At 47.6% G+C, this 27,984-nt stretch overlaps 1 protein-coding gene across 2 annotated transcripts in view; it reads right to left on the bottom strand.

Moving 5' to 3' along the window:
• The window catches only part of TTC3 (tetratricopeptide repeat domain 3), a 200,066-nt gene that overhangs the window by 79,063 nt on the left and 93,019 nt on the right, over nt 1–27,984 (bottom strand). For both annotated transcript variants that reach the window (XM_069760756.1, XM_069760757.1), the window contains 7 exons: nt 26,527–26,587; nt 26,382–26,439; nt 25,898–25,952; nt 24,581–24,718; nt 16,975–17,055; nt 16,309–16,421; nt 10,331–10,457 (listed from right to left, as the gene is read on the bottom strand). In XM_069760756.1, coding sequence (XP_069616857.1) covers nt 10,331–10,457; nt 16,309–16,421; nt 16,975–17,055; nt 24,581–24,718; nt 25,898–25,952; nt 26,382–26,439; nt 26,527–26,587 — 633 coding nt within the window. The remainder of the gene's footprint in view (nt 1–10,330; nt 10,458–16,308; nt 16,422–16,974; nt 17,056–24,580; nt 24,719–25,897; nt 25,953–26,381; nt 26,440–26,526; nt 26,588–27,984) is intronic.

Below are 27,984 nucleotides of genomic sequence, written 5' to 3' on the forward strand. Positions count from 1 at the left end.
TACAGAACTCCCGATAGACTGTTCTAGATGGGTTTGAGGTCTGATTCCGAGTGTCCACGATGTTCGCAGGAACAGGCAGACATGTTACACATGCTGTGGCACTGCCCTAGATTGTCTGCCTTCTGGACAGTTGTATTGAATCGGATTGAATTGGTATATAGGTGTGTAATTCCCAGAGACCCTTTGGTCTGTATATTAGGCTATGTGGAAGAAATAGCAGCGGTATCTATGGTTAAACTGGCGATTGCTAGACTGTTATTCATAGCAAGGAAATTGATAGCTCGGTTCTGGATCAGGGAGGAGCCTCCGACTAGACGAGACTTTCTTACGCAGGCGGATCATATATTATTATTGGAAAAAAGTATCTATACTAAGAGAAATAAACTCGAAGTATTTCAAAAGATATGGCAGCCATGGATAGAATGGAATTAGAATTGTGGGGAGGATGCATAATGTTATAGATGATGTTCATACTATACAATTGTATTTGAATTGGGGAAGGAATATCGGATGGGAATTTGGGAAAGCATTAAAGGGGTCTCGAAGGGGGGGGGGGGATAGGGGTGGACATGGGGGAAAGGGGGGGGGAGTTTTGTTCATAAAATATATGATTATCTGTGAATAACAGCTTGATGTCATTTGTTATCATTGATTTTCCTTAATAAAAATTTATCTGATTTAAAAAAAAAAAAAGAGACAGCGGTAAGACAATCACTGGTGTTTACTAAAAAGGTCAGCGTGTTATCAGGAGAAGAAGTGTATAATTGGGTGTCGTCAGCATAGAGATGGTACTGGAAACCAAATCTACTGATTATTTGTCCAATAGGGGCAGTATACAAAGAGAAGAGGAGGGGGCCAAGGACTGATCCTTGAGGAACCCTCCTAGTCATTTTCACAGGCAGTCAGACCAAGACATTACACACAAATCAAAATTCTATTCACGCGTGTAATTTTTTCCCCCCCACCCCCAAAAAAAGAAATCTATACATATAAAATAATAATAATAGTATATATATACATTAATAATAGTAATAGTATACCGCATATACTCGAGTATAAGCTGACCCCCCTAATTTTGCCACAAAAAAAAAACCTGGGAAAACTTAATGACTCGAGTATAAGCCTAGGGTGGAAAATGCAGCAGCTACTGGTAAATTTCAAAAATAAAAATAGATACCAATAAAAGTAAAATTAATTGAGACATCAGTAGGTTAAGTGTTTTTGAATATCCATATTGAATCAGGAGCCCCATATAATGCTCCATAGAGTTCATGATGGGCCCATAAGATGCTCCATGCAAAATACACCCCATATAATGCTGCACAAATGTTGATTATGTCCCCATAAGATGCTCCATAGACACATTTGCCCCGGGTAATGCTCCACATGGCCCCATAAGATGATCCGTAGAGATACTTGCCCCATATAATGCTGCACATGGCCCCATACAGATATTTGCCCCATATAATGCTGCACACAGCCCCATAAGATGCTCCATACAGATATTTGCCCCATATAATGCTGGACATGGCCCCATATAGACATTTTCCCCATATAATGCTGCACATGGCCCCATAAGATGCTCCATAGAGATATTTGCCCCATATGCTGTTGATGCGATATAAAAAAAAAAAAAATAAATAAAATCACATACTCACCTCTCAGGCCCCCGACACTTGCTATACTCACCTGCTCCTGGTGCGGTCCCGGCACGTCTGTTCCCCAGCGCCGGCAGCTTCTTCCTGTAGTGAGCGGTCACATGGTACCGCTCATTACAGTAATGGATATGCGGCTCCACTCTATGGGAGTGGAGTCGGGTCCATATTCATACTGTAATGAGTGGTACCATGTGACTGCTCACAACAGGAAGCAGCTGCCGGTGTCGGGGAACAAACGTGCTGGGACCGCACCGGGAGCAGGTGAGTATTATTACACAGCTCCGCTCCCCAGCCCGACCTGTGGGTATGACTCGAGTATAAGCCGAGAGGATTACTTTCAGCTCAAGAAATATATATATATATATATATACATACACACAGTGCCTACAAGTAGTATTCAACCCCCTGCAGATTTAGCAGGTTTACACATTTGGAATTCATTTCAAAAACCTGACCTGCACATCCAAACATAGACTGAGTGTGAACAGGTGCTGAACCCAGAGTTGCCAACTCGTATATAGTTAAATAAATAGGGCAGCACACTGCAGCGCCAAAACATGCAAACTTGAAAAAACGAAATTTGAACTGCATTACTGCACTAGAAATATGAAAAATGAGAGCTTTTAGCGCACAAAAATGGCCAATTTTATGTGTACCTCGTAGCCACGTTAAGGCATCTCTCTTATACGAGGTCCTACGCTTGACCTACCTCACTGAGAATAAACGTCTCCATCTGAATGGGTACATGCAAAAACCTCTTCTTGGACTCAAATTCTCTCTTTCTGTGGAGGGGTATTGGACCTACTATAATTAAAACACCTGTGGCTAGGAGGCGGGGAGTGCACGATCAGAAGGCTAGAGAATACATTTCAAAAACCTGACCTGCACATCCAAACATAGACTGAGTGTGAACAGGTGCTGAACCCAGAGTCGCCAACTCGTATATAGTTAAATAAATAGGGCAGCACACTGCAGCGCCAAAACATGCAAACTTGAAAAAACGAAATTTGAACTGCATTACTGCACTAGAAATATGAAAAATGAGAGCTTTTAGCGCACAAAAATGGCCAATTTTATGTGTACCTCGTAGCCACGTTAAGGCATCTCTCTTATACGAGGTCCTACGCTTGACCTACCTCACTGAGAATAAACGTCTCCATCTGAATGGGTACATGTAAAAACCTCTTCTTGGACTCAAATTCTCTCTCTATGTGGAGGGGTATTGGACCTACTATAATTAAAACACCTGAAGCTAGGAGGCGGGGAGTGCACGATCAGAAGGCTAGAGAATACATTTCAAAAACCTGACCTGCACATCCAAACATAGACTGAGTGTGAACAGGTGCTGAACCCAGAGTCGCCAACTCGTATATAGTTAAATAAATAGGGCAGCACACTGCAGTGCCAAAACATGCAAACTTGAAAAAACGAAATTTGAACTGCATTACTGCACTAGAAATATGAAAAATGAGAGCTTTTAGCGCACAAAAATGGCCAATTTTATGTGTACCTCGTAGCCACGTTAAGGCATCTCTCTTATACGAGGTCCTACGCTTGACCTACCTCACTGAGAATAAACGTCTCCATCTGAATGGGTACATGCAAAAACCTCTTCTTGGACTCAAATTCTCTCTTTCTGTGGAGGGGTATTGGACCTACTATAATTAAAACACCTGTGGCTAGGAGGCGGGGAGTGCACGATCAGAAGGCTAGAGAATACATTTCAAAAACCTGACCTGCACATCCAAACATAGACTGAGTGTGAACAGGTGCTGAACCCAGAGTCGCCAACTCGTATATAGTTAAATAAATAGGGCAGCACACTGCAGCGCCAAAACATGCAAACTTGAAAAAACGAAATTTGAACTGCATTACTGCACTAGAAATATGAAAAATGACAGCTTTTAGCGCACAAAAATGGCCAATTTTATGTGTACCTCGTAGCCACGTTAAGGCATCTCTCTTATACGAGGTCCTACGCTTGACCTACCTCACTGAGAATAAACGTCTCCATCTGAATGGGTACATGTAAAAACCTCTTCTTGGACTCAAATTCTCTCTCTATGTGGAGGGGTATTGGACCTACTATAATTAAAACACCTGAAGCTAGGAGGCGGGGAGTGCACGATCAGAAGGCTAGAGAATACATTTCAAAAACCTGACCTGCACATCCAAACATAGACTGAGTGTGAACAGGTGCTGAACCCAGAGTCGCCAACTCGTATATAGTTAAATAAATAGGGCAGCACACTGCAGTGCCAAAACATGCAAACTTGAAAAAACGAAATTTGAACTGCATTACTGCACTAGAAATATGAAAAATGAGAGCTTTTAGCGCACAAAAATGGCCAATTTTATGTGTACCTCGTAGCCACGTTAAGGCATCTCTCTTATACGAGGTCCTACGCTTGACCTACCTCACTGAGAATAAACGTCTCCATCTGAATGGGTACATGCAAAAACCTCTTCTTGGACTCAAATTCTCTCTTTCTGTGGAGGGGTATTGGACCTACTATAATTAAAACACCTGTGGCTAGGAGGCGGGGAGTGCACGATCAGAAGGCTAGAGAATACATTTCAAAAACCTGACCTGCACATCCAAACATAGACTGAGTGTGAACAGGTGCTGAACCCAGAGTCGCCAACTCGTATATAGTTAAATAAATAGGGCAGCACACTGCAGCGCCAAAACATGCAAACTTGAAAAAACGAAATTTGAACTGCATTCAAATTTCGAGATGCCTTAACGTGGCTACGAGGTACACATAAAATTGGCCATTTTTGTGCGCTAAAAGCTCTCATTTTTCATATTTCTAGTGCAGTAATGCAGTTCAAATTTCGTTTTTTCAAGTTTGCATGTTTTGGCGCTGCAGTGTGCTGCCCTATTTATTTAACTATATACGAGTTGGCGACTCTGGGTTCAGCACCTGTTCACACTCAGTCTATGTTTGGATGTGCAGGTCAGGTTTTTGAAATGTATTCTCTAGCCTTCTGATCGTGCACTCCCCGCCTCCTAGCTTCAGGTGTTTTAATTATAGTAGGTCCAATACCCCTCCACATAGAGAGAGAATTTGAGTCCAAGAAGAGGTTTTTACATGTACCCATTCAGATGGAGACGTTTATTCTCAGTGAGGTAGGTCAAGCGTAGGACCTCGTATAAGAGAGATGCCTTAACGTGGCTACGAGGTACACATAAAATTGGCCATTTTTGTGCGCTAAAAGCTCTCATTTTTCATATTTCTAGTGCAGTAATGCAGTTCAAATTTCGTTTTTTCAAGTTTGCATGTTTTGGCGCTGCAGTGTGCTGCCCTATTTATTTACACATTTGGAATTAACTTGGCATTGTGACATTTGGACTGTAGATCAGCCTGGAAGTGTGAAATGCACTGCAGCAAAAAAGAATGTTATTTCTTTGTTTATTTTTTTTTTTTAAATTGTGAAAAGTCTTTTCAGAGGGTCATTTATTATTCAACCCCTCAACCCACCAGAATTCTGTTTGGTTCCCCTAAAGTATTAAGAAGTAGTTCAGGCACAAAGAACAATGAGCTTCACATGTTTGGATTAATTATCTCTTTTTCCAGCCTTTTCTGACTATTTAAGACCCTCCCCAAACTTGTGAACAGCACTCATACATGGTCAACATGGGAAAGACAAAGGAGCATTCCAGGCCATCAGAGACAAGATCGTGGAGGGTCACAAGGCTGGCAAGGGGTACAAAACCCTTTCCAAGGAGTTGGGCCTACCTGTCTCCACTGTTGGGAGCATCATCCGGAAGTGGAAGGCTTATGGAACTACTGTTAGCCTTCCACGGCCTGGACAGCCTTTGAAAGTTTCCTCCCGTGCCGAGGCCAGGCTTGTCCGAAGAGTCAAGGCTAACCCAAGGACAACAAGGAAGGAGCTCCGGGAAGATCTCATGGCAGTGGGGACATTGGTTTCAGTCAATACCATAAGTAACGTACTCCACCGCAATGGTCTCCGTTCCAGACCAGCCCGTAAGGTACCTTTACTTTCAAAGCGTCATGTCAAGGCTCGTCTACAGTTTGCTCATGATCACTTTGAGGACTCTGAGTCTGACTGGTTCAAGGTTCTCTGGTCTAATGAGACCAAGATCGAGATCTTTGGTGCCAACCACACACGTGACGTTTGGAGACTGGATGGCACTGCATATGACCCCAAGAATACCATCCCTACAGTCAAGCATGGTGGTGGCAGCATCATGCTGTGGGGCTGTTTCTCAGCCAAGGGGCCTGGCCATCTGGTCCGCATCCATGGGAAGACGGATAGCACGGCCTACCTGAAGATTTTGGCCAAGAACCTCCGTTCCTGTTGTGAATTCTGTGGCTGAGTTCACTTCTGTGGTCACAAGTGGTATTGCAGTCTCTGGGCTTCCTCCCTCAGGTGTTTTGGTGAGCTCGTTGGCTGCCTTGCTATTTAGCTCCACCTGAGTCTGTCTTCCTTGCTCCTTGTCAATGTTCCAGTGTTGGATCTGAGCTACTGCATCTTTCCTTGGGCCTGCTGCTCTGCTAGATAAGTGCTTCTAGTTTGTTTTCTGTTTTTTCTGTCCAGCTTGCTATTAACTTTTGCTGGAAGCTCTGAGAAGCAAAGGGGTGCACCGCCGTGCTGTTAGTTCGGCACGGTGGGTCTTTTTGCCCCTTTGCGTGGTTTTCGTTTTAGGGTTTTTTGTAGACTGCATAGTTCTCTTTGCTATTCTCGCTCTGTCTAGAATATCGGGCCTCACTTTGCTGAATCTATTTCATTCCTACGTTTGTCTTTTCATCTTGCTAACAGTCATTATATGTGGGGGGCTGCCTATTCCTTTGGGGTATTTCTCTGAGGTAAGTCAGGCTTGTATTTCTATCTTCAGGCTAGTCAGCTCCTCAGGCAGTGCCGAGTTGCATAGGTAGTGATAGGCGCAATCCACTGCTGCTTATAGTTGTGTGAGGATAGATCAGGTACTGCAGTCTACAGAGATTCCACGTCTCAGAGCTCGTCCTATTGTTTTTGGTTATTGCCAGATCTCTGTATGTGCGCTGATTACTGCACGCTGTGTTGCCTGATTGCCAGCCATAACACGCTCCTCCATCAAGGATCTTAAGATGGGTCGTCATTTCATCTTCCAACAAGACAACGACCCAAAGCACACAGCCAAGAAAACCAAGGCCTGGTTCAAGAGGCAAAAAATCAAGGTGTTGCAGTGGCCTAGTCAGTCTCCTGACCTTAACCCAATTGAAAACTTGTGGAAGGAGCTCAAGATTAAAGTCCACATGAGACACCCAAAGAACCTAGATAACTTGGAGAAGATCTGCATGGAGGAGTGGGCCAAGATAACTCCAGAGACCTGTGCCGTCCTGATCAGGTCTTATAAAAGACGATTATTAGCTGTAATTGCAAACAAAGGTTATTCCACAAAATATTAAACCTAGGAGCTGAATAATAATTGACACACACTTTTATGTTTAAAATTTATAAAAATTTAACTGAGCAACAAAACTTTTTGGTTTGTAAAATTTTATGCATCCGTTAATAAATCCTGCTCTTGTTTGAAGTTTGAAGGCTCTAACTTATTTGCATCTTATTAAACCTGCTAAATCTGCAGGGGGTTGAATACTACTTGTAGGCACTGTATATATATATATATATATATATATATATATATATATATATATATATATATATATATATATATCTAACCAGCGATTGACCAAACCGCTGCATGACCAGCTCTACCCTCTCCTACTGTATTCCCACCCATCCCTTGTAGATTGTGAGCCTTCTCGGGCAGGGTCCTCTCTCCTCCTGTACCAGTTATGACTTGTATTGTTTAAGATTATTGTACTTGTTTTTATTATGTATACCCCTCCTCACATATAAAGTGCCATGGAGTAAATGGAGCTATAACAATAAATAATATATATATATATATATATATATATATATATATATATATATATATGTGCCCCTCTCGGCTTATACTCGAGTCAAGGTGGGTGGCAGGGTCGGCGGGTGAGGGGGTGAGGGCGCTGACGCATACTTACCTAGTCCTGGTGATCCTGGCGCTGTCCCTGCCGTCCCACGGTCTTCTGTGCTGCAGCGTCTTCCCCTCTTCAGCGGTCACGTGGGACCGCTCATTAAAAAATGAATAGGCGGCTCCACCTCCCATAGGGGTGGAGCCGCGTATTCATTTCTCTAATCAGCGGTGCCGGTGACCGCTGATAGAGAAAGAGGCTGCGGCACCGAAGACAGCTGTGACAGGCAGAGGGAGCGTCAGGATCGCTGGGACTAGGCAAGTATTTTATATTCACCTGTCCGCGTTCCAGCCGCCGGGCGTCGCTCCATCTTCCCGGCGCCTCCATCTTCCCGGCGTCTCTGCTCTGACTGTTCAGGTCAGAGGGCGCGATGACGCATATAGTGTGCGCGGCGCCCTCTGCCTGATCAGTCAGAGCAGAGACGCCAGGAAGATGGAGGCGCCGGGACCGGACGCTGGGAGCTGCAAGCAAGAGAGGTGAGTATGTGTTTTTTTTTTTATTGCAGCAGCAGCGGCACAGATTTATGTGGAGCATCTATGGGGAAATATGAACGGTGCAGAGCACTATATGGGGCACAGCTATGGGGCACAATGAACGGTGCAGAGTACTGTATATGGGGCACAGCTATGGGGCACAATGAACGGTGCAGAGCACTGTATATGGGGCACAGCTATGGGGCACAATGAACGGTGCAGAGCACTGTATATGGGGCACAGCTATGGGGCACAATGAACGGTGCAGAGCACTGTATATGGGGCACAGCTATGGGGCACAATGAACGGTGCAGAGCACTGTATATGGGGCACAGCTATGGGGGCAGTATGAACGGTGCAGAGCACTATATGGGGCACAGCTATCGGGCAATAATGAACGGTGCAGAGCACTGTATATGGGGCACAGCTATGGGGCACAATGAACGGTGCAGAGCACTGTATATGGGGCACAGCTATGGGGCACAATGAACGGTGCAGAGCACTATATGGGGCACAGATATGGGGCACAATGAACGGTGCAGAGCATTGTATATGGGGCACAGATATGGGGCAATAATGAACGGTGCCGAGCACAGTAGGGCACAGATATGGGACAAAATGAACGGTGCCGAGCACAGTATGGGGCACAGCTATGGGACAAAATGAACGGTGCCGAGCACAGTATGGGGCACAGCTATGGGACAATAATGAACGGTGCAGAGCATTGTATATGGGGCACAGATATGGAGCAATAATGAACGGTGCCGAGCACAGTATGGGGCACAGCTATGGGACAAAATGAACGGTGCAGAGCACTATACGGGGCACAGCTATGGGACAAAATGAACGGTGCAGAGCACTATACGGGGCACAGCTATGGGACAAAATGAACGGTGCAGAGTACTATATGGGGCACAGCTATGGGGAAATATGAACGGTGCAGAGCACTATATGGCACAGCTATGGGGAAATAATGATCTATTTTTATTTTTGAAATTCACCGGTAAATGCTGCATTTCCACCCTAGGCTTATACTCGAGTCAATAGGTTTTCCCAGTTTTTTGTGGCAAAATCAGGGGGGTCGGCTTATACTCGGGTTGGCTTATACTCAAGTATATACGGTATATATATATATATATATATATATATATATATATATATATATATATATATATATATAGACAAAAATCATTTCAAATATTAACCCCTGAAAATCTTCTCAAAGGTCGGGGGTCATCTTATACGCCTGGTACGGCGTGTGCAGGGAGCGGTCCTGGATGGTTCCCAGGGTCTGGAGGAGAGGAGACTCTCCTTCAATCCCTGGGATCCATATTCCGCGACGTCATCTCCGGTCCTTCGCGCAATGCATGCTTGGGAACGGAAGCCGCTGCTTGCACCGCTGAGAGCCGGGGGCCATCGGAAGGCAAGTATATCCCTATTTTTTTATTTTTATTCTTTTCTTTTTTTTACATGAATATGGATCCCAGGGCCTGAAGGAGAGTCTCCTCTCCTCCAGACCCTGGGAACTATCCGAACGGCACACGCCATATACGACGACACCCAGCGTATAAGATGACCCCCGTCTTATACGACGAGTATATCCCAAACTCCATATTTTATATGGATAAGTTGGGGGTCATCTTATACGCCCAGTCGTCTTATACACCAAAAAATACGGTATTTATAATATTTATTATATATAATTTATTATACATTATATATAATGTAGTCATGTTGTTTGTTTTATGAGAGTCCATGGGAAGAAAATAAAATGGGAAAAGGGCAGTTGACGTATTCTCTCCATGGGTCATTGGAGATCTTTCTGTTTTAGTGTATTTGACAGCAGCAGTATGGAAATTATTTACTGTGTATGAAATTAATGCAACATGGACAATACAAAGATAAAGACCCTCCTTAAAAACAAAAAAACTTTGAAAATTTGATTGACACGGTGATTAAAAAGGTTTTTTTTTCTTATATGCAAAAAAACACTGAACATCTGAATAAGGCCTGACGTAGAGCAAGAACACAGAGAGAATATTTCATTCCTTAAAGTAAATTATTTAAGAAACCCAACAGTTACTGCTGTTTTCTATGGTTGGTTATAAGCAAATATATGTTAAAGGGGAAAAGAAAACATACGTAATAAAAAAGAAAAACATGAATCTCTCACCAGTAATTTTTCAGTCCTAGTTTCTTCAATGACAACAGATGTGGTCGGCCAAGTTAAAACACCAGGCACCATTTTATGATTCACCATGGTCTTGGACTTTATATACTGATTTAAGGCATCAGAAAATCTGATAAAAATAGTAAATGTAACACCATTATATTCGCTCACTCACTATCTGCTTTCCAGATTCACAAGGTTCTCCTATGTTTACATTTAATATTACGAAAATTTAAAAATTGGCTTTTAACCAGTGCGACCCATTTGCTGTAAGAGGTAAGCTTTACTCGGTATCTGGCAGCCGCTTAATCCTTTCCCCTAGGACCAGTTTCATACGTCCGACACTCGGGTCTCTCCTACCGAGTTAGTGGCGTCATAGGAATATCTGTCCTAATATAACATGCACTTTTTTACTGAATGACATAAAATCATATATATGATGTGACCGCGGGGCTTGATGGGTTGTCATGACCTATGCATAAGCACAAGCGATCGGGTGATCGAGCTTCAAGTCCCCTAAGGGAACTATTGAATGCAACACCAAAAAAAATAGGAAGAAAAACAAACAGGGATTTTTGTGTACTCACCGTAAAATCCTTTTCTCCGAGCCACTCATTGGGGGACAGAGATCATGGGTGTTATGCTGCTACCACTAGGAGGCTGACACTAAGTAAACACCAAAAAAGTGAGCTCCTCCTCTGCAGTATACACCCTCGTGCTGGCTCCCAGAGAACCAGTTCGGTGCAAAAGCAGTAGGAACAAACATTAACATAGAAGAGTACAATATGTCAACTTAAAAGAACAAAAAAATACATATAAGCCATGAGACTAACAGGGTGGGTGCTGTGTCCCCCAATGAGTGGCTCAGAGAAAAGGATTTTACGGTGAGTACACAAAAATCCCTGTTTCTCCTTCGCCTCATTGGGGGACACAGACCATGGGATGTCCGAAAGCAGTCCATTGGGTGGGAAAACAAACGCAAAGGATTAGGCTATGCATCAACTGCCTAAATGTGCGCCACCGCTGCCTGCAGAATTCTTCTGCCCAGACTCGCATCCGCTAAAGCCTGAGAGTGAATATTATAGTGTTTTGCTAAGATATGTAAACTGGACCAAGTCGCAGCTTTACAGACCTGTTCCTCCATTGCCTGATGCCGAACGGCCCAAGAAGCCCCCATCGCTCGAGTGGAGTGTGCTCTGATCCCCACTGGGATGGGCAGACTTCTGACTCGGTATGACTCCTGAATGGTGGAACGAATCCACCTGGCTATTGCAGACTTAGAAGTAGCAAAACTGTTCCTGTAACCTTCCGGGGGAACGAACAGACCATCTGTTCGTCTGAAGGACGCGGTGCTTGAGACGTACCTTCGGAGAGCTCGGACCAGGTCCAGAGTGTGAAGAGCTCTTTCAACCCTGTCAATAGGGGCCAGACAAAAGGAAGGAAGAACAATGTCCTCGTTAAGATGGAAGGACGAAACGACCTTTGGCAAAAAAGACGGCGATGGCCTGAGGACAATCTTGTCCTGATGGAAATTAAGGAAAGGCGCCCGGCAGGATAAGGCGACTAACGCCGAAAATCTTCTGATTGATGTGATCACCACAAGGAAGGCAACCTTTCAGGACAGAAAAACCAGCGAAATCTCCTTAAGCGGTTCAAAGGGTGGTAAGGGCACTTAGAACCAAGTTGAGGTCCCAAGGCTCTAAAGGCATGCGATAGGGAGGAGCGACATGCGACACCCCCTGAAGAAAGCTCTTCACCTGGAGTTTTGACGCGATGCGTCTCTGAAGTAAGACCGATAGAGCGGAGATTTGGCCCTTGAGAGAGCTGAGTGCCAGACCAGAGACCAGACTGGCCTGTAGGAACTCTAAAATAGTGGGAACTGAGAAAACGAGAGGGGAAAGACCACGATCATTGCACCACGCTGTGAAGGATTACCCCTTCCTCCCACGTCACCAATCCGTGACGTCACTATACAGGCCCAGCTCTCCGGCGCCCCCTTTGTCTCTCAGGTCAGTAAAGGAACTGCACCTAGAGCAAATGGCCGCCGGGGAGACTGCCCTGTTACCCACACTGGGTATTCTAAGATTCACAATCAGAGTAAAAGTATCAGCCCAAAATTAATTTATGATTTAATTGCCTTAAGGGCGCACTAGATACTTACAAGAAATATACAATAACAATATATCAAGAGTTAAAGTCAGAGTACAATATAACAATAATAATACAAGGCTTAAAGGTATAAAGCTGGAGGTCAATTTACCAGGTTGAAGGTCGCTTGTGGAAGCCGGGGGGGCGCAGCATTCTGCAGGTCCCAAAACTTAGTTGCCGGGCAGCTCCCAGAAAGCGTGTGCTTGCTCCCCTCTGGCTGGCATACCCTGTTCCTTAAGATGTCATCATCATCTTCTTCTGTGGAGTGAGACTCTCCCAGTGACCTCAGCTTCTTCTTAAACCTGGCTGAGCCCCCCTGCCTGCAGCTGGGTGGGCTTAGCAATCTCCACCCCCTCTGCCTCCCTGCAAGATTTATTCCAATTTCTAATAAATGGGATAACTTCCCTCAGGATGATCGGATCAGCACACGGGCAGTACCAGCGCCTGTGGTTTGTTCTGCCGGTCGTACTGGGATCAAACCTGGACCCATTCGGTCCCTGTGGGAGGCTGATCTCTATATCTCGGGTTTCAGGCCTCCCACCGCCACGGGAGTCGCACTGTTGGATGCACAATTTCTTTAGGGCAAGGAGAAAATTTTTTTTTTTTATGAGCCTGTACCTCGGACGATGCGTCCATAATTCACAATTCCATGTTGGAGACGGTTCGACTGGGCTGCCATAATAGATGTGTATCCAGTGGCCACTTGGCATGCGTGTTTTAATTAAGCCCCCAAGCATTTCCAAGCCCCCTGCTGGCGTGGTTTCCTCATTGAGCTTTGAAATACCGTCTACAGTTTACACTGAGCTCAACCCGTTAGCATACTAATAGGAACTTTATTCATTAGGAAAGGTGGGGGCCAGAAGCACTCACTGCAGACCTGTGACCAGGAGACAAAATGGAGTCACGCCAATCTGTTAATATGCCTGTTCCAAGATGGCGGCTTTTCCCTCAAGACCGATACAGCGGAGATTTGGCCCTTGAGAGAGCTCAGTGCCAGACCAGAGTCCAGACTGGCCTGTAGGAACTCTAAAATAGTGGGAACTGAGAAAACGAGAGGGGAAAGACCACGATCATTGCACCACGCAAAAAATGTCTTCCAGGTACGGTGATCGATACGGGCCGATGTGGGTTTACGAGCACTACCCATAGTGGAAATGACCTGTTGAGAAAACCCAGTCTGGATCAAGACCCAGGATTTAACGGCCACGCCGTTAAACACAGGGCCCCTGAGTTCTGGTAGTAGATCGGGTCCTGGGAGAGCAGATCTGGCAGTCTCCAGGGCATGTCGGCAACAAGGCGTACCAACTCTGCGAACCATGCACGGCCTGGCCAATCGGGAGCGACCAGAATCACTGGTACTCCTTCCGCCTTGATCTTCCTGATTACACTGGGGAGTAACGGTAGAGGGGAAAAAAATGTATGGAAGGCAGAATTGGCGCAACGAAAGAACCAGAGCATCAACATTGATAGCTCTCGGATCTCGAGACCTCGCTATAAACTGGAGAACCTTGGCATTCACTCTGGACACCATGAAGTCCACATCTGGGATCCCCCAGCGAAGACAAATCTGGTTGAAGACTTCTGGATAGAGCTCCCACTCCCCCAAGGTGAGACCCTGACGACTGAGGAAGTCCGCAGTCCAGTTTTCCACTCTTGGAATATGCACAGCTGAGATCACCGAGTGGTTGTTCTCTGTCCATCGAAGGATGTGAGTTACCTCTGACATGGCTGCCCTGCTGCGGGTACCCCCTTGATGATTGATGTATGCCACAGCCATGGCGTTGTATGATTAAATATGGATGGGGTGACCCGCTAGAAGATGATGGAACTGTTGCAGGGCCAGCCGAATAGCACAGATCTCCAGAACGTTGATCAGTAGCTTCGATCCTGAATTGACCAGCGGCCCTGAGCAGTGTGATAGTGGAAGATTGCTCCCCAGCCCGAAAGACTGGCATTGGTAGTCCCCAACAGCCATTGAACGGGTAGGAAAGACTTCTCCCGATTGAGGGAAGAGTACAACGTCCACCACCTGAGAGCCTGTCTGACCTGCAGGGACAAGTGGCAACTGCGGTCGAGAGAGAATTTGTTTCTGTCCCAAACAGCCAGAAGGGCATGTTGTAGAGGAACAAAGGTGCAGTTGGGCAAAAGGGACCGCTTCCATTGCGGCCACCATCTTTCCTAGTACCCTCATTGCAAACCAGATGGAGTAAGGGGAAGACTGACAAAGTCCTCAGGCTCCTTGTTGAAGGGCTAAGACCTTGTCTGGAGGGAGAATTACCAACCCCCGAGACTGGTCCAGGTACATTCCTAGAAAGGAAATCTGTTGGGCTGGGACAGGAGAGGATTTGCTCAAGTTTATCAGCCAGCCCAGGCAAGAAAGGGTATCGCAAGTAATGCGAACGGACTCCGCGCAGTCGTGGAAAGACGGACCCTTGTTTAACAGGTCATCCAGATAGGGCAGAACGATCACGCCCTGAGAGTGCAGGATGGACATAACAACCGCCATGACCTTTGTGAACACTGGGGGCCGTAGCGAAGCCGAAGGGCAGCGCCGGGAATTGAAAATGCTGTTTGCGAATGGCGAAGCGCAGGAATCTCTGGTGAGGGGGACCGTGCTCGCCTGTTGATGATTTGGGGGAGATCGGAAACTTGAAAGGATCCGTCGCCCCCTTCACTCCGTTAATTAAAAATTTATAGAAAAGTAAACAAAAAAATAAAAATGTTGGGGTCTGAACCAGACCCTGTGTGCCTCCTACAGACACTAAGCAAGAACTGGTTAGCTCAGAGTCAGCAGGAGGGTGTATACTGCAGGGGAGGAGCTGAGAGCCAGCAGGAGGGTGTATACTGCAGGGGAGGAGCTGAGAGCCAGCAGGAGGGTGTATACTGCAGGGGAGGAGCTGAGAGCCAGCAGGAGGGTGTATACTGCAGGGGAGGAGCTGAGAGACAGCAGGATGGTATATACTGCAGGGGAGGAGCCGAGAGCCAGCAGGAGGGTGTATACTGCAGGGGAGGAGCGGAGAGCCAGCAGGAGGGTGTATACTGCAGGGGAGGAGCTGAGAGCCAGCAGGAGGGTGTATACTGCAGGGGAGGAGCCGAGAGCCAGCAGGAGGGTGTATACTGCAGAGGAGGAGCTGAGAGCCAGCAGGAGGGTGTATACTGCAGGGGAGGAGCTGAGAGCCAGCAGGAGGGTGTATACTGCAGGGGAGGAGAGAACTTTGTTTGTATCATTTAGTGTCAGCCTCCTAGTGGCAGCAGCATACACCCACGGTCTGTGTCCCCCAATGAGGCGAAGGAGAAAAACAAGTTCAAATCACCCTTTTATGCCCCATTAAAAATAAACTAACTAGGGTAAAAACCCCACACATTTGATATTGCTGCGTTTGTAAAGGTCCGATGTATCAAAATATTAAATAAATTAATCCAAACTGGTAAACAGCATAACAAGAGAAGAAAAAATAGAAATTCCTGAATTACTGTTTTTTTGCTGCAACACTGAAATTAAATGCAGTAAGAGGCGATCAAAACATTGTATATATCTCAAAATGGTATCAGTAAAACAACAGCTCAGGGCATAAAAAAAATGGGCCATATCCGAAAAATGAAAATTTCAAGGGTCTCGGAAAATGGCAACACAAGCGGACGGAAAACTAAGAAAAAAAAAAGAAGAAGAAAAAAAAAAAAAAAAAGATTATGGCTCTTGGAAGAAGGGGAGGAAAAAAAAGGAAAATGACCACTGTGTTTAGGGCCTACATTCCTCCAACTTTCAGGAAACATCAAAGGAGGTTATAAATAAAAAATATATACGGTAGTTTTTTTTCTACATATAAACTTACCGATTTTGCTTAAAATACACATTTCCAATTCCATAAAAAGCCAAGCAGTTGAACCTCTCCTTGGAGTGATGTTGTATAATTTCTTTCAACTCGTCTTCAGCCTTTGCCAGCTCCTGCAAAAATTAAACAAATTAGCAAATTTTTTTTTTTATTTTCTTTTTTTTAATGGTACAGCGAGAAAAATTCACTTGACTCATGGTTAAATTAAGTAGCCAAATATAACTGCCATAGTGAGGGAATGGGTTCCTGCTCCAGCCTGGTCTCTCTTCTCCTCGCCGGTCTTGGTCGTCACTTTGGCAGTACATCCGCGATCTTTCAGAGGTAAATGGCGCAAATATTACTGATAAAAGGTGCGATATCACAAACAATGGCGGGGCATCACTAGGATGGTGTGTGCTGGGTGCATGGACAATACCAGCAATAGGTGGAGGTGACAGTGATTGACTCCGATCACTCACTCATAGCGTCACCGACTTATCAAGTAACATCTATCACCTTCCTGATAGTACAGGGAAAACTTCATGGTGAATCTGCATGCCCCACCATTTTTTAAGGTGGTACAGAAAAAGCAAAAACTGTAGTGCATATGCCACAAAAACATTGATGTTGAAGACCATATCGATTTATATTTTTTTTTACTGATCTTAGTAAATTTTAAATGCTTACCACACACTGTCCAATACCGAGTAGTGCATTCGCATGTCCATACTGCAGTACCAGATAATCCAGCTTTGTCAGATGTAAGCTCTGGAGAAGAGAAAACAGATTACTCCTATACGAGGTCAATGTCGAGCACCTGTGCAAGAGGCAGAGAGCGGCGGCACCCGGAAAAGGAAGCGGAAAGAAACGGCGCCCAAAAAGGAGGTAGGGAGTGACGGCGGGCCAAAATAGGCAGAGAGCGGCTGAGCCAGGAAGAGGAGGCAGAAAGTGTCAGCGCCCCCAAAAGGAGGTAGAAAGAAGCGGCAGGCCACAATAGGCAGAGAGCGGCTGAGCCCGGAAGAGGAGGCAGAAAGCATCAGTGCCCCCAAAAGGAGGTAGAAAGCGGCGGCGGGCCACAATAGGCAGAGAGCAGCAGAGCCCAGAAGAGGAAGCAGAAAGTGTCAGCGCCCCCAAAAGGAGGTAGAAAGAAGCGGCAGGCCACAACAGGCAGAGAGCGGCAGAGCCCGGAAGAGGAAGCAGAAAGCGTCAGCACCCCCAAAAGGAGGTAGAAAGAAGCGGCAGGCCACAATAGGCAGAGAGCGGCAGAGCCCGGAAGAGGAGGCAGAAAGCATCAGCGCCCCCAAAAGGAGGTAGAAAGAAGCGGCAGGCCACAATAGGCAGAGAGCGGCAGAGCCCGGAAGAGGAAGCAGAAAGCGTCAGCACCCCCAAAAGGAGGTAGAAAGAAGCGGCAGGCCACAATAGGCAGAGAGCGGCAGAGCCCGGAAGAGGAGACAGAAAGCATCAGCGCCCCCAAAAGGAGGTACAAAGCGGCGGCGGCGGGCAAAATAGGCAGAAAGCGGCAGAGCCCGGAAGAGGAGGCAGAAAGCGTCAGCGCCCCCAAAAGGAGGTTGAAAGCGGCGGCGGGCCAAAATAGGCAGAGAGCGGCAGCACCTGGAAAAGGAGGTGGAAAGCAACGGCGCCCAAAAAGGAGGTAGAGAGCAGCGGCGGGCAAAAATAGGCAGAGAGCGTCAGCGCCTGGAAAAGGAGACTGAACGCAACGGCGTCCAAAAATGAGGCAGAGAGCGGCGGCGCCATAAATAAGGAGGCAGAGAGCAGTAGCGCCCCAAAAGGGAGGCAGAGAGCGGCCGCGCCCCAAAAGGGAGACAGAGAGCGGCGGCGCCCAAAAGAAGCAGAGAGCGGCGGCTTCCAAAAAAAAGGCAAAGAGCGGCGGCGGCCCAAAAACAGGATTTTTGGTTGCTTACCGTAAAATCTGTTTCTCGGAGCCTTCATTGGGGGACACAGGAACCATGGGTGTATGCTGCTGCCACTAGGAGGCTGACACTATGCAAATAAAAAGTTAGCTCCTCCTCTGCAGTGTACACCCTACCGACAGGAAGTAGGATCTTCAGTTAGTGAGAAAGCAGTAGGAGAAGCAACGTGTAAAAGAGAAGGATAATATAATAATAAACTTTATATAGCGCCAACAAAATCCATGGCGCTTCACAGATTAACAGCTTCAAACACTCAGAGTGTTCAAAGAACTCAAACGTAGACAGTAAACAGAGCTGTTCAACTTGGGAGGGTGCTGTGTCCCCCAATGAAGGCTCCGAGAAACAGATTTTACGGTAAGCAACCAAAAATCCTGTTTTCTCTATCGCCTTTCATTGGGGGACACAGGAACCATGGGACGTCCCAAAGCAGTCCCTGGGGTGGGAAAAAACAGACTTCCATCAGGCCAGAGGACTCACCACTGCTGCCTGCAGGATCCTTCTGCCCAGGCTGGAGTCCGCCGTAGTTCGGCGAAACGTGTGGATGGAAGACCAGGTTGCCGCTTTGCAAAGCCGTCGGCGAAAGCCCTGTGACGTACCGCACTGGAAGCGCTGACTGCCCGGGTAGAGTGAGCCTTCATCTCAGGAGGGGGCCCTCTGTGCTTGACCCGGTAAGCTTCCAAAATTGCCATTCTGATCGAGTGAGCAATCGTCGCCTTGGAAGCCGGCAGGCCTCTACGCACGCCATCAGGGATGGCGAAAAGAGAATCCATCTTTCGGAAAGCGGCCGTGCTAGCCAGGGAGATCCTCACTGCCCTGACGAGGTCCAGCCTGTTCAACGATCGCTCCAGAGGATGAGTCGGAGCTGGACAAAAGGAAGGTAGAACGAAGTCCTCGTTGAGGTGGAAAGATGAAAACCACCTCGAGAAAGGAAGGAAGGCGGAGGCCTGGGACCACCTTATCCTGGTGGAAATATCAAGAAAGGAGGACGGCAGGAAATGGCCGTCAACTCAAAAACGCGGCGGATCGAAGAGATGGACCTGAGAAAAGCCACCTTCCGAGATAGAACTGACAGGGAAAACTCCCTGAGAGGCTCAAAGGGGGGAACCCCTAAGAACAACCAACACAACCTTTAAATCCCATGAATCCACAGAGGCCCTGAACGGAGGGACAGCGTGGACTACTCCTTGAAGGAAAGTCTTAACCTGTGGCTGAGGAGATAAAGTCTTCTTAAAAGGGAAGAAGAGCGCAGGAACCTGGCCCTTTTGAGAACTGAGAGCGAAGCCCGAATCCAGTCCTGCCTGAAGGAAAACCAAATGGAAGGCAGGGAAAAGGGACATAGGTGAAAAGCGGTTGGACTCGCATCAGCGAAAGTAAGCCTTCCAGGTACAATAGTAGATCCTGGAAGAAGACGAAGGCTTCCTAGCCTGGATTATAGTGTGACTCATCCGGGCCGAAAGGCCGGACACTCTTAAAAACAGTGGAGTCCACATCCACGCCGTTAAACTGAGCGACCGATAATTCGGGTGGCAGATCGGACCCTGAGACAGCAGATCGGGTCTGTTTGGAAGGCACCAGGGGTGTCCGCGAGAAGATAGACGATGTCTGCAAACCAAGACCTCCAGGGTCAATCCGGGACGATCAGAATGACCGGCACCCATCCCGCCTTGATCTTTTTCGACAGCTTGGAAAGCAATGGAAGGGGTGGGAACCGATAGGGGAGCAGGAACTGCGACCAAGGAATGGCCAAAATGTCAACACCACTGTGAGGGGATCACGGGACCCTGGGCCGACCCGAGGGACCTCCTGTTCAATCGGGACGCCATGAGGTCCACCTTTGGAGTCCCCCATCGAAGAGCAATCCGACGGGAAACCTCCTGAAGTACCATTCCCCTGCCGCGAGGCCCTCGAAGCCGAGGAAGTCGGCGGCCTAAATGTCCACGCCGGGGACATGCACTGCGGAGCTCACCAGGACCGTTGCCTCTGTCCAAAGGAGGATCCTGGAATCTCGGCCGAGGCCAGAGAACGCCGAGTCCACCCCTGGTGGTAGACGTATGCCACTGCTGTGTCATTGTCTGTCTGGGTTCGAATTGGCAGGCTGCTGAGAATCCTTACCCAGTGAAGGCAAGACGGAAAGATGATCCGGAACTCGAGAACACTGATCGGCAAAGAGGACTCCTGCGCCGACCAACAACCCTGAAAGAACAGGAGACAAAGCCCCGCGCCTCCGCCGAGCGGGCTGGCGCCCGTCGTCACCACCTGCCAGGGAACTGGAAGGAAGGATATGCTGAGAAGGATCTACTCTGGGATAAGAGAAGTGACCTCGGCCACCAGTCGAGGAACCATTTGACCCGGGAGAAAACCGGATCGGACGATGCAGGGAGAAGACAGACCTGTCCCCTGTGATAGAACAGCCTGCTGAAGAAGTCTTGAATGAAACGGGCGAAGGGAAAATTGCTTCCGATGTTGCAACCAACCTCCTTAGGGCCTTTAAGGCCCATCGGAAAGGAGGGGAGCCGAGAACCCTGGAGCAAGTGAACTTCCTGACAAAGGAGGGATATCTTGTCTTCGGGAAGGAAGACTCTGGTCCGACAAGTGTCGAAGAACATGCCCGGAGATACGAGGCGCTGAACAAGAAGGAACTTCTTCCTGTTGACGAGCCACCCGCAACAGTTAGAATGTCGGGAAAGATGGATAGACTTTCGGGAGCCTGAAACCGAAATTCCTGAGCCTCCATGGAAGCGATTACTGAACGAGGGGATATCGTCCTGAAGTGTCTCCGACGAAACTTCTTGTTCAGCAAATTGAGATCTGGACTGGGACGACCCTTGTCGTTCTCTGTCAGTACAAAAAGATTCGAAGAGAAGCCTGTGAACCGTTCCTGTTCTGGGACGGGAACGATTACTCCGGATTTAAGGAGGGAAACAATGGCAGTAAAGAAAAACCGGGACTAGAGCGGGGTCTCTCGTAGGTTGGGATTTGAAGGAAACGATCCCAGGACCGTGAAAAGAAGATTTTGTGTCTAGAGGGAACAGGTGCCCTGGCCCATGCGACCTCTGCTGAGGAGACCCAGACGTCCCTGAGGAACAGGAGACGGTTGCCCAGTCTGAGAAACGGGCTGGGGTCTAGTCGTGGGTCATGCCTAAGTGGAACTTCCAGTCCTGGACCTAGAGAATCCACCTTAGGAGTAGCGGGCACGCCAGGGAAGAGTGAGCCGAAGAAAACCTTCTTCTCTTGTGGCCTCTGCAGTTGCGAAGAAGAATCTGATGCCGCAAACTACGAGAAAGGTCGAAAAGACCAAAGTAGCCGCCTAAGGGGAAGTAGGTGAGGTCTGGAGAAGGGGACTGGTGCCACCAGTGGTGTCCTTAATAATTTGGTCCAGCTTGGAACCGAAAGGACGTGAACCTTGAAAAGGCAGGCTAGTGAGGGACTTCTTCGATGACTCTTGAGTCAAACAGTGCGACAGCTGGCAACGACATTACTGGGCGCCCGTGCGGCAGAAGACGCGACGTCCCGGGAACAAATTATTCCCCGGCATGAGTAATCTGGGTGGCAAGTTCCGCCAGCCGGCCTGACGTAGCTCCAGCTTGAATGCCCCAACGGAGTTGTTTAGCCCCTCAGATACAGACTTCGAAACCCATGAGGAAGCCAAAGCCGGGCATTGGGATGATGCGGCAGTTTCGAAGGCCGACTTCACGAAGGATTCCATGATCCTATCGATGGAATCTTTCAGAGCCGCCCACCGGACAGCGTAAGGACTGTGTTGGCGGCAAGTCTAGCGGTCGACGGATCCACAGGGGGAGAGGTCGTTCTCTAACGCCTCTCATTCCGGTTGGCAATGAGATCCGGAGGAAAGAGATATGAGACTCCAAGACGCTTGTCTCTTTGAGAACGTCTGGTCGAATTCGCTCTCTCTGGCCAGAAGCTCCTCGAATTCAGGATGAGGAGCAAATACCTTGGGAGGTAGTTTAGACCGTCTAAACGAAACCGCCTGATCTGCGGGTTTCGTAGAGGAAACTTCGATGCCACAGGTCTGATTGGTCGCTCCAATGAGGCTTTGAACCATATCCCTCATGTTAGCGATTTGGTTCGAATCCAGCCACAAATTATCCTCCGAAGGCGCATCAGAGAAGCCTCGCCTGACTCAGCGGATGAGGATCGGGAGGACGCCGACCGCAGAGGAGGACCGAGTGGCGAGATGGAGCGAGAAGAGGACTCAGACCGGCGTTCCTGTCTGGACCTTTTGCAGCTAGCCTTGGAAGGCTTGGACGGAGCTTCCTGCGACCCGGTGGCTACTGCGGGGGTCTGCAGGGGTAACCGATCCAGCACGGAAACCAGGGTTTGAGACACCCATGTTAAATTGGCCACCAATTGAGACAGAGAGGAGGCCCAGCCTGGGATAGGTATCACTCTGGGGCGGATCGGCTGGGGGATCCTGGGCGGTGGGAACAATCGGGTTGCTGCAGGACAGACATAGCGGAGTGTCAGTCTGCGGTGCAGAGCTACTTACGGCAGACGAAATCCGGAGGAAGCTGTCCGGCTAGATGGTATGGACCTCCGGCGAGAAATAGACCCTTAGGCAGGAGGGTGGTAAGGCCTGCTGCCGTAATCTTGATCGATCTGCGTTTCTTAAAATTAACTTTCATTGCTGGGGTTCGAACTCACAGCTCTCTGTTTGCAAGCCTGCACACCTTACCACTGTACTATCTCACTCTCTTGTTCCGGAGGAGGGGACTCGTGGTTCAGGAGTCCCAAGATGGCGCCGGTGGGAGGAGAAAAGGCGGTTCTCAGTGAAATTGTCGGGCGGGAGAAAAGCCCGCCCGACGAACAAGGAAGGGGGGCGGAGTCCGGCACCGGAAGTAGGCCCAGGCAGAAGCCGGGGCCTAAATTAGCGATCGGTGACCGGCATGGAAGGGCCGCAGCGGAGAACCGTGCGCCGCAGAAGGCGATGGTGAGCGGCCGCCTACAGCGGCGGGAGTAGCGCAGCCGCAGGTCCCAAGCGGTGTGGCGGTCTGGCAAGCCGCCGCACTGAGGGAGGATGAGCAGCACTGTAAGCGGCCAGAGGGACGCAGCTGCAGTGGGCCCGAAGCGATGCGGCGGCCGGCAAAGCCGCCGCGCTGAATAGAAATGAACGGCCGCATACAGCGGCCGGAGCAGGGAAGCCAGAGAGGGCCGAAGCGATGTGGCGGCTGGGAAGCCGCCGCGCTGAAAAGAACGGCCGCATATAGCGGCCAGAGCGATGCGACGCAAAGCCACCACGCAGAAAAGAAAAGAACGGCCGCAAACAGCGGCCGGAGCAGGGGAGCCACTGAGGGCCGAAGCCACCGCGCTGAAGCTGGGGCTAGGAAGCCTGCAGGACCCGAGGCGGAAATGTCCCCCCCCTGAGCAAGGCCACGCAGATAGCGTGCCTGGACAATAAGCGGCGCGGTGGTCCGTAAAGGCAGCCGCGCCGGAACAGGGAGGCCGCATCCACGGAAGTGGCGCGGCTGAAAAGAGATGCGATTCGCATCAGAAAACCCCCCTAAATAGGATTTTTTTTTTTTTATTTCTGGGATCCAGGGAAGCCACAGGGTGGGGCGGGAAAATACTCACCTAAAGATCCCCCGCCGGTACTAACCTGGAAGGAATGAGACGTCCACGGAGCTGATGGACGTCCTCGTCTCCTCCGACCGACAGGCTCTGGTGGGCGAGTGGGTGGGGGACGGAGCCAGGACCGGACTTCTGAGCACGCTTGTGTGCTAGGATCTTGGTCCTGGAGAGGAATCTATGAGGATACGGGGTGGCAGTACACGCCGTACTCATAGTCCGCATAGTGGGACTACAGGTGTGACTGTTCACCCTGTATCCCTCCGGAAAAACCTGAAAGGAAACGACGCACATTGAGGTAGATAAGGGTCTAATGAAAGACCCGTGTCCACCTCCTACTGACACTAAGCTAAACTGAAGATCCTACTTCCTGTCGGTAGGGTGTACACTGCAGAGGAGGAGCTAACTTTTTATTTGCATAGTGTCAGCCTCCTAGTGGCAGCAGCATACACCCATGGTTCCTGTGTCCCCCAATGAAAGGCGATAGAGAAAGAGGCATAGAGCGGCGGCAGGCCCCCTCCCCCCCCCCAAAAAAAAGGCAGAGAGCGGCGATGTCCAAAAGAGGCAGAACGCGGCAGCATCCAAGTACTCACTAGAGCTCGCTCCTGCTCTATACAAATTATAAAGCCCAAGTATTACAGTGACATAAATGACTGCATATAACACTGCAGGAGATGGGCGCACACACCAGTAACTTCCCCAGAATTTACAACTTCTGGCCATGGTAGCAGCTACCGGACCAGAAGAAGAGTGCAGCCGACCGACAGTTCTGGACTTACCTGGAGGTCACTCTGTTTCAGGATGTCCAGAAGTTTAGAAAATATCCCCTCTGCATTGCGACAGCGCTTGTCGTTCAGGGCTTCATAGGCTTCACGTATTAGGGACTTGACCGTATCCTGTATTGTGGCCAAATCAACCTACAAGACACAATTGTAAACACAGATGGGAGCCACAGCGACCCCGTACGAAGCCCGACCATTACATAGGTCTTCCCGGAAGAGAACACATGGCTGACACAAAAGCATCTCTACGATTTGGGATTATTCCATATACTGAGGAGGCTTTATTACATGATAAAAAAAATATGCTGGATTGTAAAACATCCGAATAATTATATCAAATGTAACCTTACTATACCAGTAAATAAAATCTATTACAATAGTGACCGCTCTCACATAGAGCGGACACCTGCACTCGATCGAGATGGCGCTCCGCGTGAGCCCGCACGATTACATGCATGTCGAGAATGGGTTTAAAAAAAAAAATAAAAAAATAACAGTAATCATGCACAAACCGAAAAGGGTTCCCTAAAAACCTTGGCTGCCAAAACAGATCCTGACAATTAGAAGATTATCGTATATGCCCCTTTCACACGTTCGTACTTGTCTTGCTCAATGTGGTCACTGCAGTCCAGGATATGACCTGGTTCTATAGGTTCAGAGAGACAAGATTCTCACGTCTTCAGGTCCGCACACTGGCACTTAGAGCTATGGTCATGCAACATTATTGTTGGGGAATATGTTCCTTTTTAGGCTGCCGTCACACTAGCAGTATTTGGTCAGTATTTTACATCAGTATTTGTAAGCCAAAACCACGAGTGGAACAAATAGAGGAAAAGTCTAATAGAAACATATGCACCACTTCTGTATTTATCACCCACTCCTGGTTTTGGCTTACAAATACTGATGTAAAATACTGACCAAATACTGCTAGTGTGACGGCAGCCTTAAATTAGGATTTTCTTAAGTGTAGCATGCACACCAGGAGAGCTTTCAAAATACTAGGCTAATTGTGTCCGTATGGGGTAGGTATGTAATAGCAATACACTATACTTTTCCATTATGTAGAATCCAACAGGAGAAAGGGAAAAAATTTTTTTATATATATATATTATATATATATATATTACACCCACGGACTATATATCTTTCTCCTTCGCTTCATTGGGGGAACACACAGGACCATGGATGCTATGCATAACACCCAAGGTCCTGTGTCCCCCAATGAGTGGATCGGAGAAACGGATTTTTACGGTGAGTACACAAAAATCCCTGCTCTTGACAGAATCACTGTTTTCTAAGGCCTTTTCTTCCTACCTGGGGAGGACCTGGAGATGGGGTCTTTTGCTTTTCAGTGTTCAGATTAGAAAACCTGAATAACGGGAAAAAAATAGAAATATGTATATATTACAATGGGAAACAGCAAGGAAAGCATTAGGTATAAGGAAATATTTTTGTAGTGCTCCTCCTTGCAGGTGATCTGACCATAGAGGAGGGAGAAAAATAAGTTCTGGAGTTGTGTAAGTAATTATCTGAGATCGGGACACAAATTCCTTCAGATGGGAAGTGGGCTATCTGCACCAGTATTTAAAGATTTCCATTACATTACAAGCACCTATGGGGTCTGTGGAGTCTCCTTAATGATGACTGACATTTTACAAATAAAATAAATAATACAGCTACATGCTGAACAACTTTTTTTTTTTGTCTTTTTTGAGGACGCGTATTAAATCTAATTTTTTCCTATTTGTATTCTTTGTTATAATCGAGAAGATTGAATAATAAAAATAAAAAAAGTCACCTTGTCTTTTCAGAATCGCTGCCCTTTCCCTTCGCTTTTCCCTTTTTGGGCTGCTGACCTACGAAAAATCAACACAAACAATCCATTAGCGGGCGACTCAGACAGATTGCCGTCACTTGGAAGACAATGGCGGGATTCTTCTCACCGGTCATGTTCTCTGAACAGCCTTTATTTTCTATGTGAAGGTTACACTCGGCGTTAGATTCCTGGAGGAAGAAGTCAGAGATGATAACGGTTATTTTCACGTGATGGTGAAACAGATACGACGTTCTTCAGATAAGACAACAGAAATAACGAAGGCTGTGGGGGTCAGACCTCTGGGACAGGGCTGATGCGGAGAGGACGGGACTGGTGCCGAGAAGACGAAGTTGATGCGGGGCTGAGTCCTTCTGATTTTCGACAGCACTTGGCTCACCCAGCATTTCCCTCTTTCATTTGTAACCACAGGAGGTCACACACAAAAACCAGCTGCCAGTGCCAACAAATGCAGGAGGGGCATTATATAACCGAGCTCTGTGGTTTCTCTGCCTGGTAATTGTTGCTGGGTCCTACGTGTCCTGGAATCACTTGTGTCGGAGCCTCCTCCGTTAGGCTGGTTGCACAATTCCCAGCAGAAGAAACAGCACCTAATGCTGAGCTAATGGTCAGACGGGCACAGCTGATCTCCATCATATGACAGACCCGTTACCGCCGTGACTTCTATTGCTTCCATTTCTAACATGAGTGAACAGAAACCGAGAAGCGGTAACAGTAGCCTGAGTGGGATTCATCCTTTAAAGGGACTGTCCACTATCGGGGAATGAAGTAGTCCCCTTTGGTAAACTAAAAGTAACAAATACCTTCCTCTACGTTCCAAAGATGTCGGTGCCGGGTGTGCAAGAAATTGTGCGACATTATGCCGAACCGGGAGCCGATTATTTTTATCTTGACAAAAATAGAGCTCCTTGAAATAAAACCCTCACTCCGAGGCTATTTTTTTTACTTTAATTTTGTTTTGTTTTTCTTCCTCTTCTTTCAAAAGCCATAACTTTTTTTCTCCGTCGACAGTAATATCAGGGTCTTTTTTTTATTTTTGCAGCACGAATTGTAGTTTCTTTTACTTTATCATATAAAATTTCAAGGGGAGCAAAAATGTTGAAAAACATCTCATGCCACCATTGGTTTTTTTTTACGGTGTTCATTATCTGGTAAAAATTAACCTGGAATCCTGATGCTACAGGTCAGTACACTTGCATATTTCTTTTATTGAAATGGTGATAAACAAAAATTCAACAATTATCAATGGAAAAATTTCGTTTGCGTTGTTGAGACCCGTCTATAACATTTCTACTTTTCCCATCGACCGAGCTGCGTGAGGGCTTGTTTTTGGGCGGTGGAGCTGACGTTCTTCGTTGATACAAATTTCAGAGACCGGAGAGAAACTCTGTTCACCACCAGGAGAATGTAACACGAGATCAACTCTCAACACAATGCCCAACCCAGAAACAACGCCTTTTACCCCCGAGTATAGCGAGCACTAGAATCTCACTTTGCCGCCTTTTTGCTAAGTTTCAAGATGACCCAAACCTAGGTGAACATTACCCTTGTCTGTCATCCCAGATAC

Source organism: Ranitomeya imitator, chromosome 3, assembly GCF_032444005.1.
Source record: "Ranitomeya imitator isolate aRanImi1 chromosome 3, aRanImi1.pri, whole genome shotgun sequence".
In the NCBI taxonomy this organism is placed as follows: Eukaryota; Metazoa; Chordata; class Amphibia; order Anura; family Dendrobatidae; genus Ranitomeya; species Ranitomeya imitator.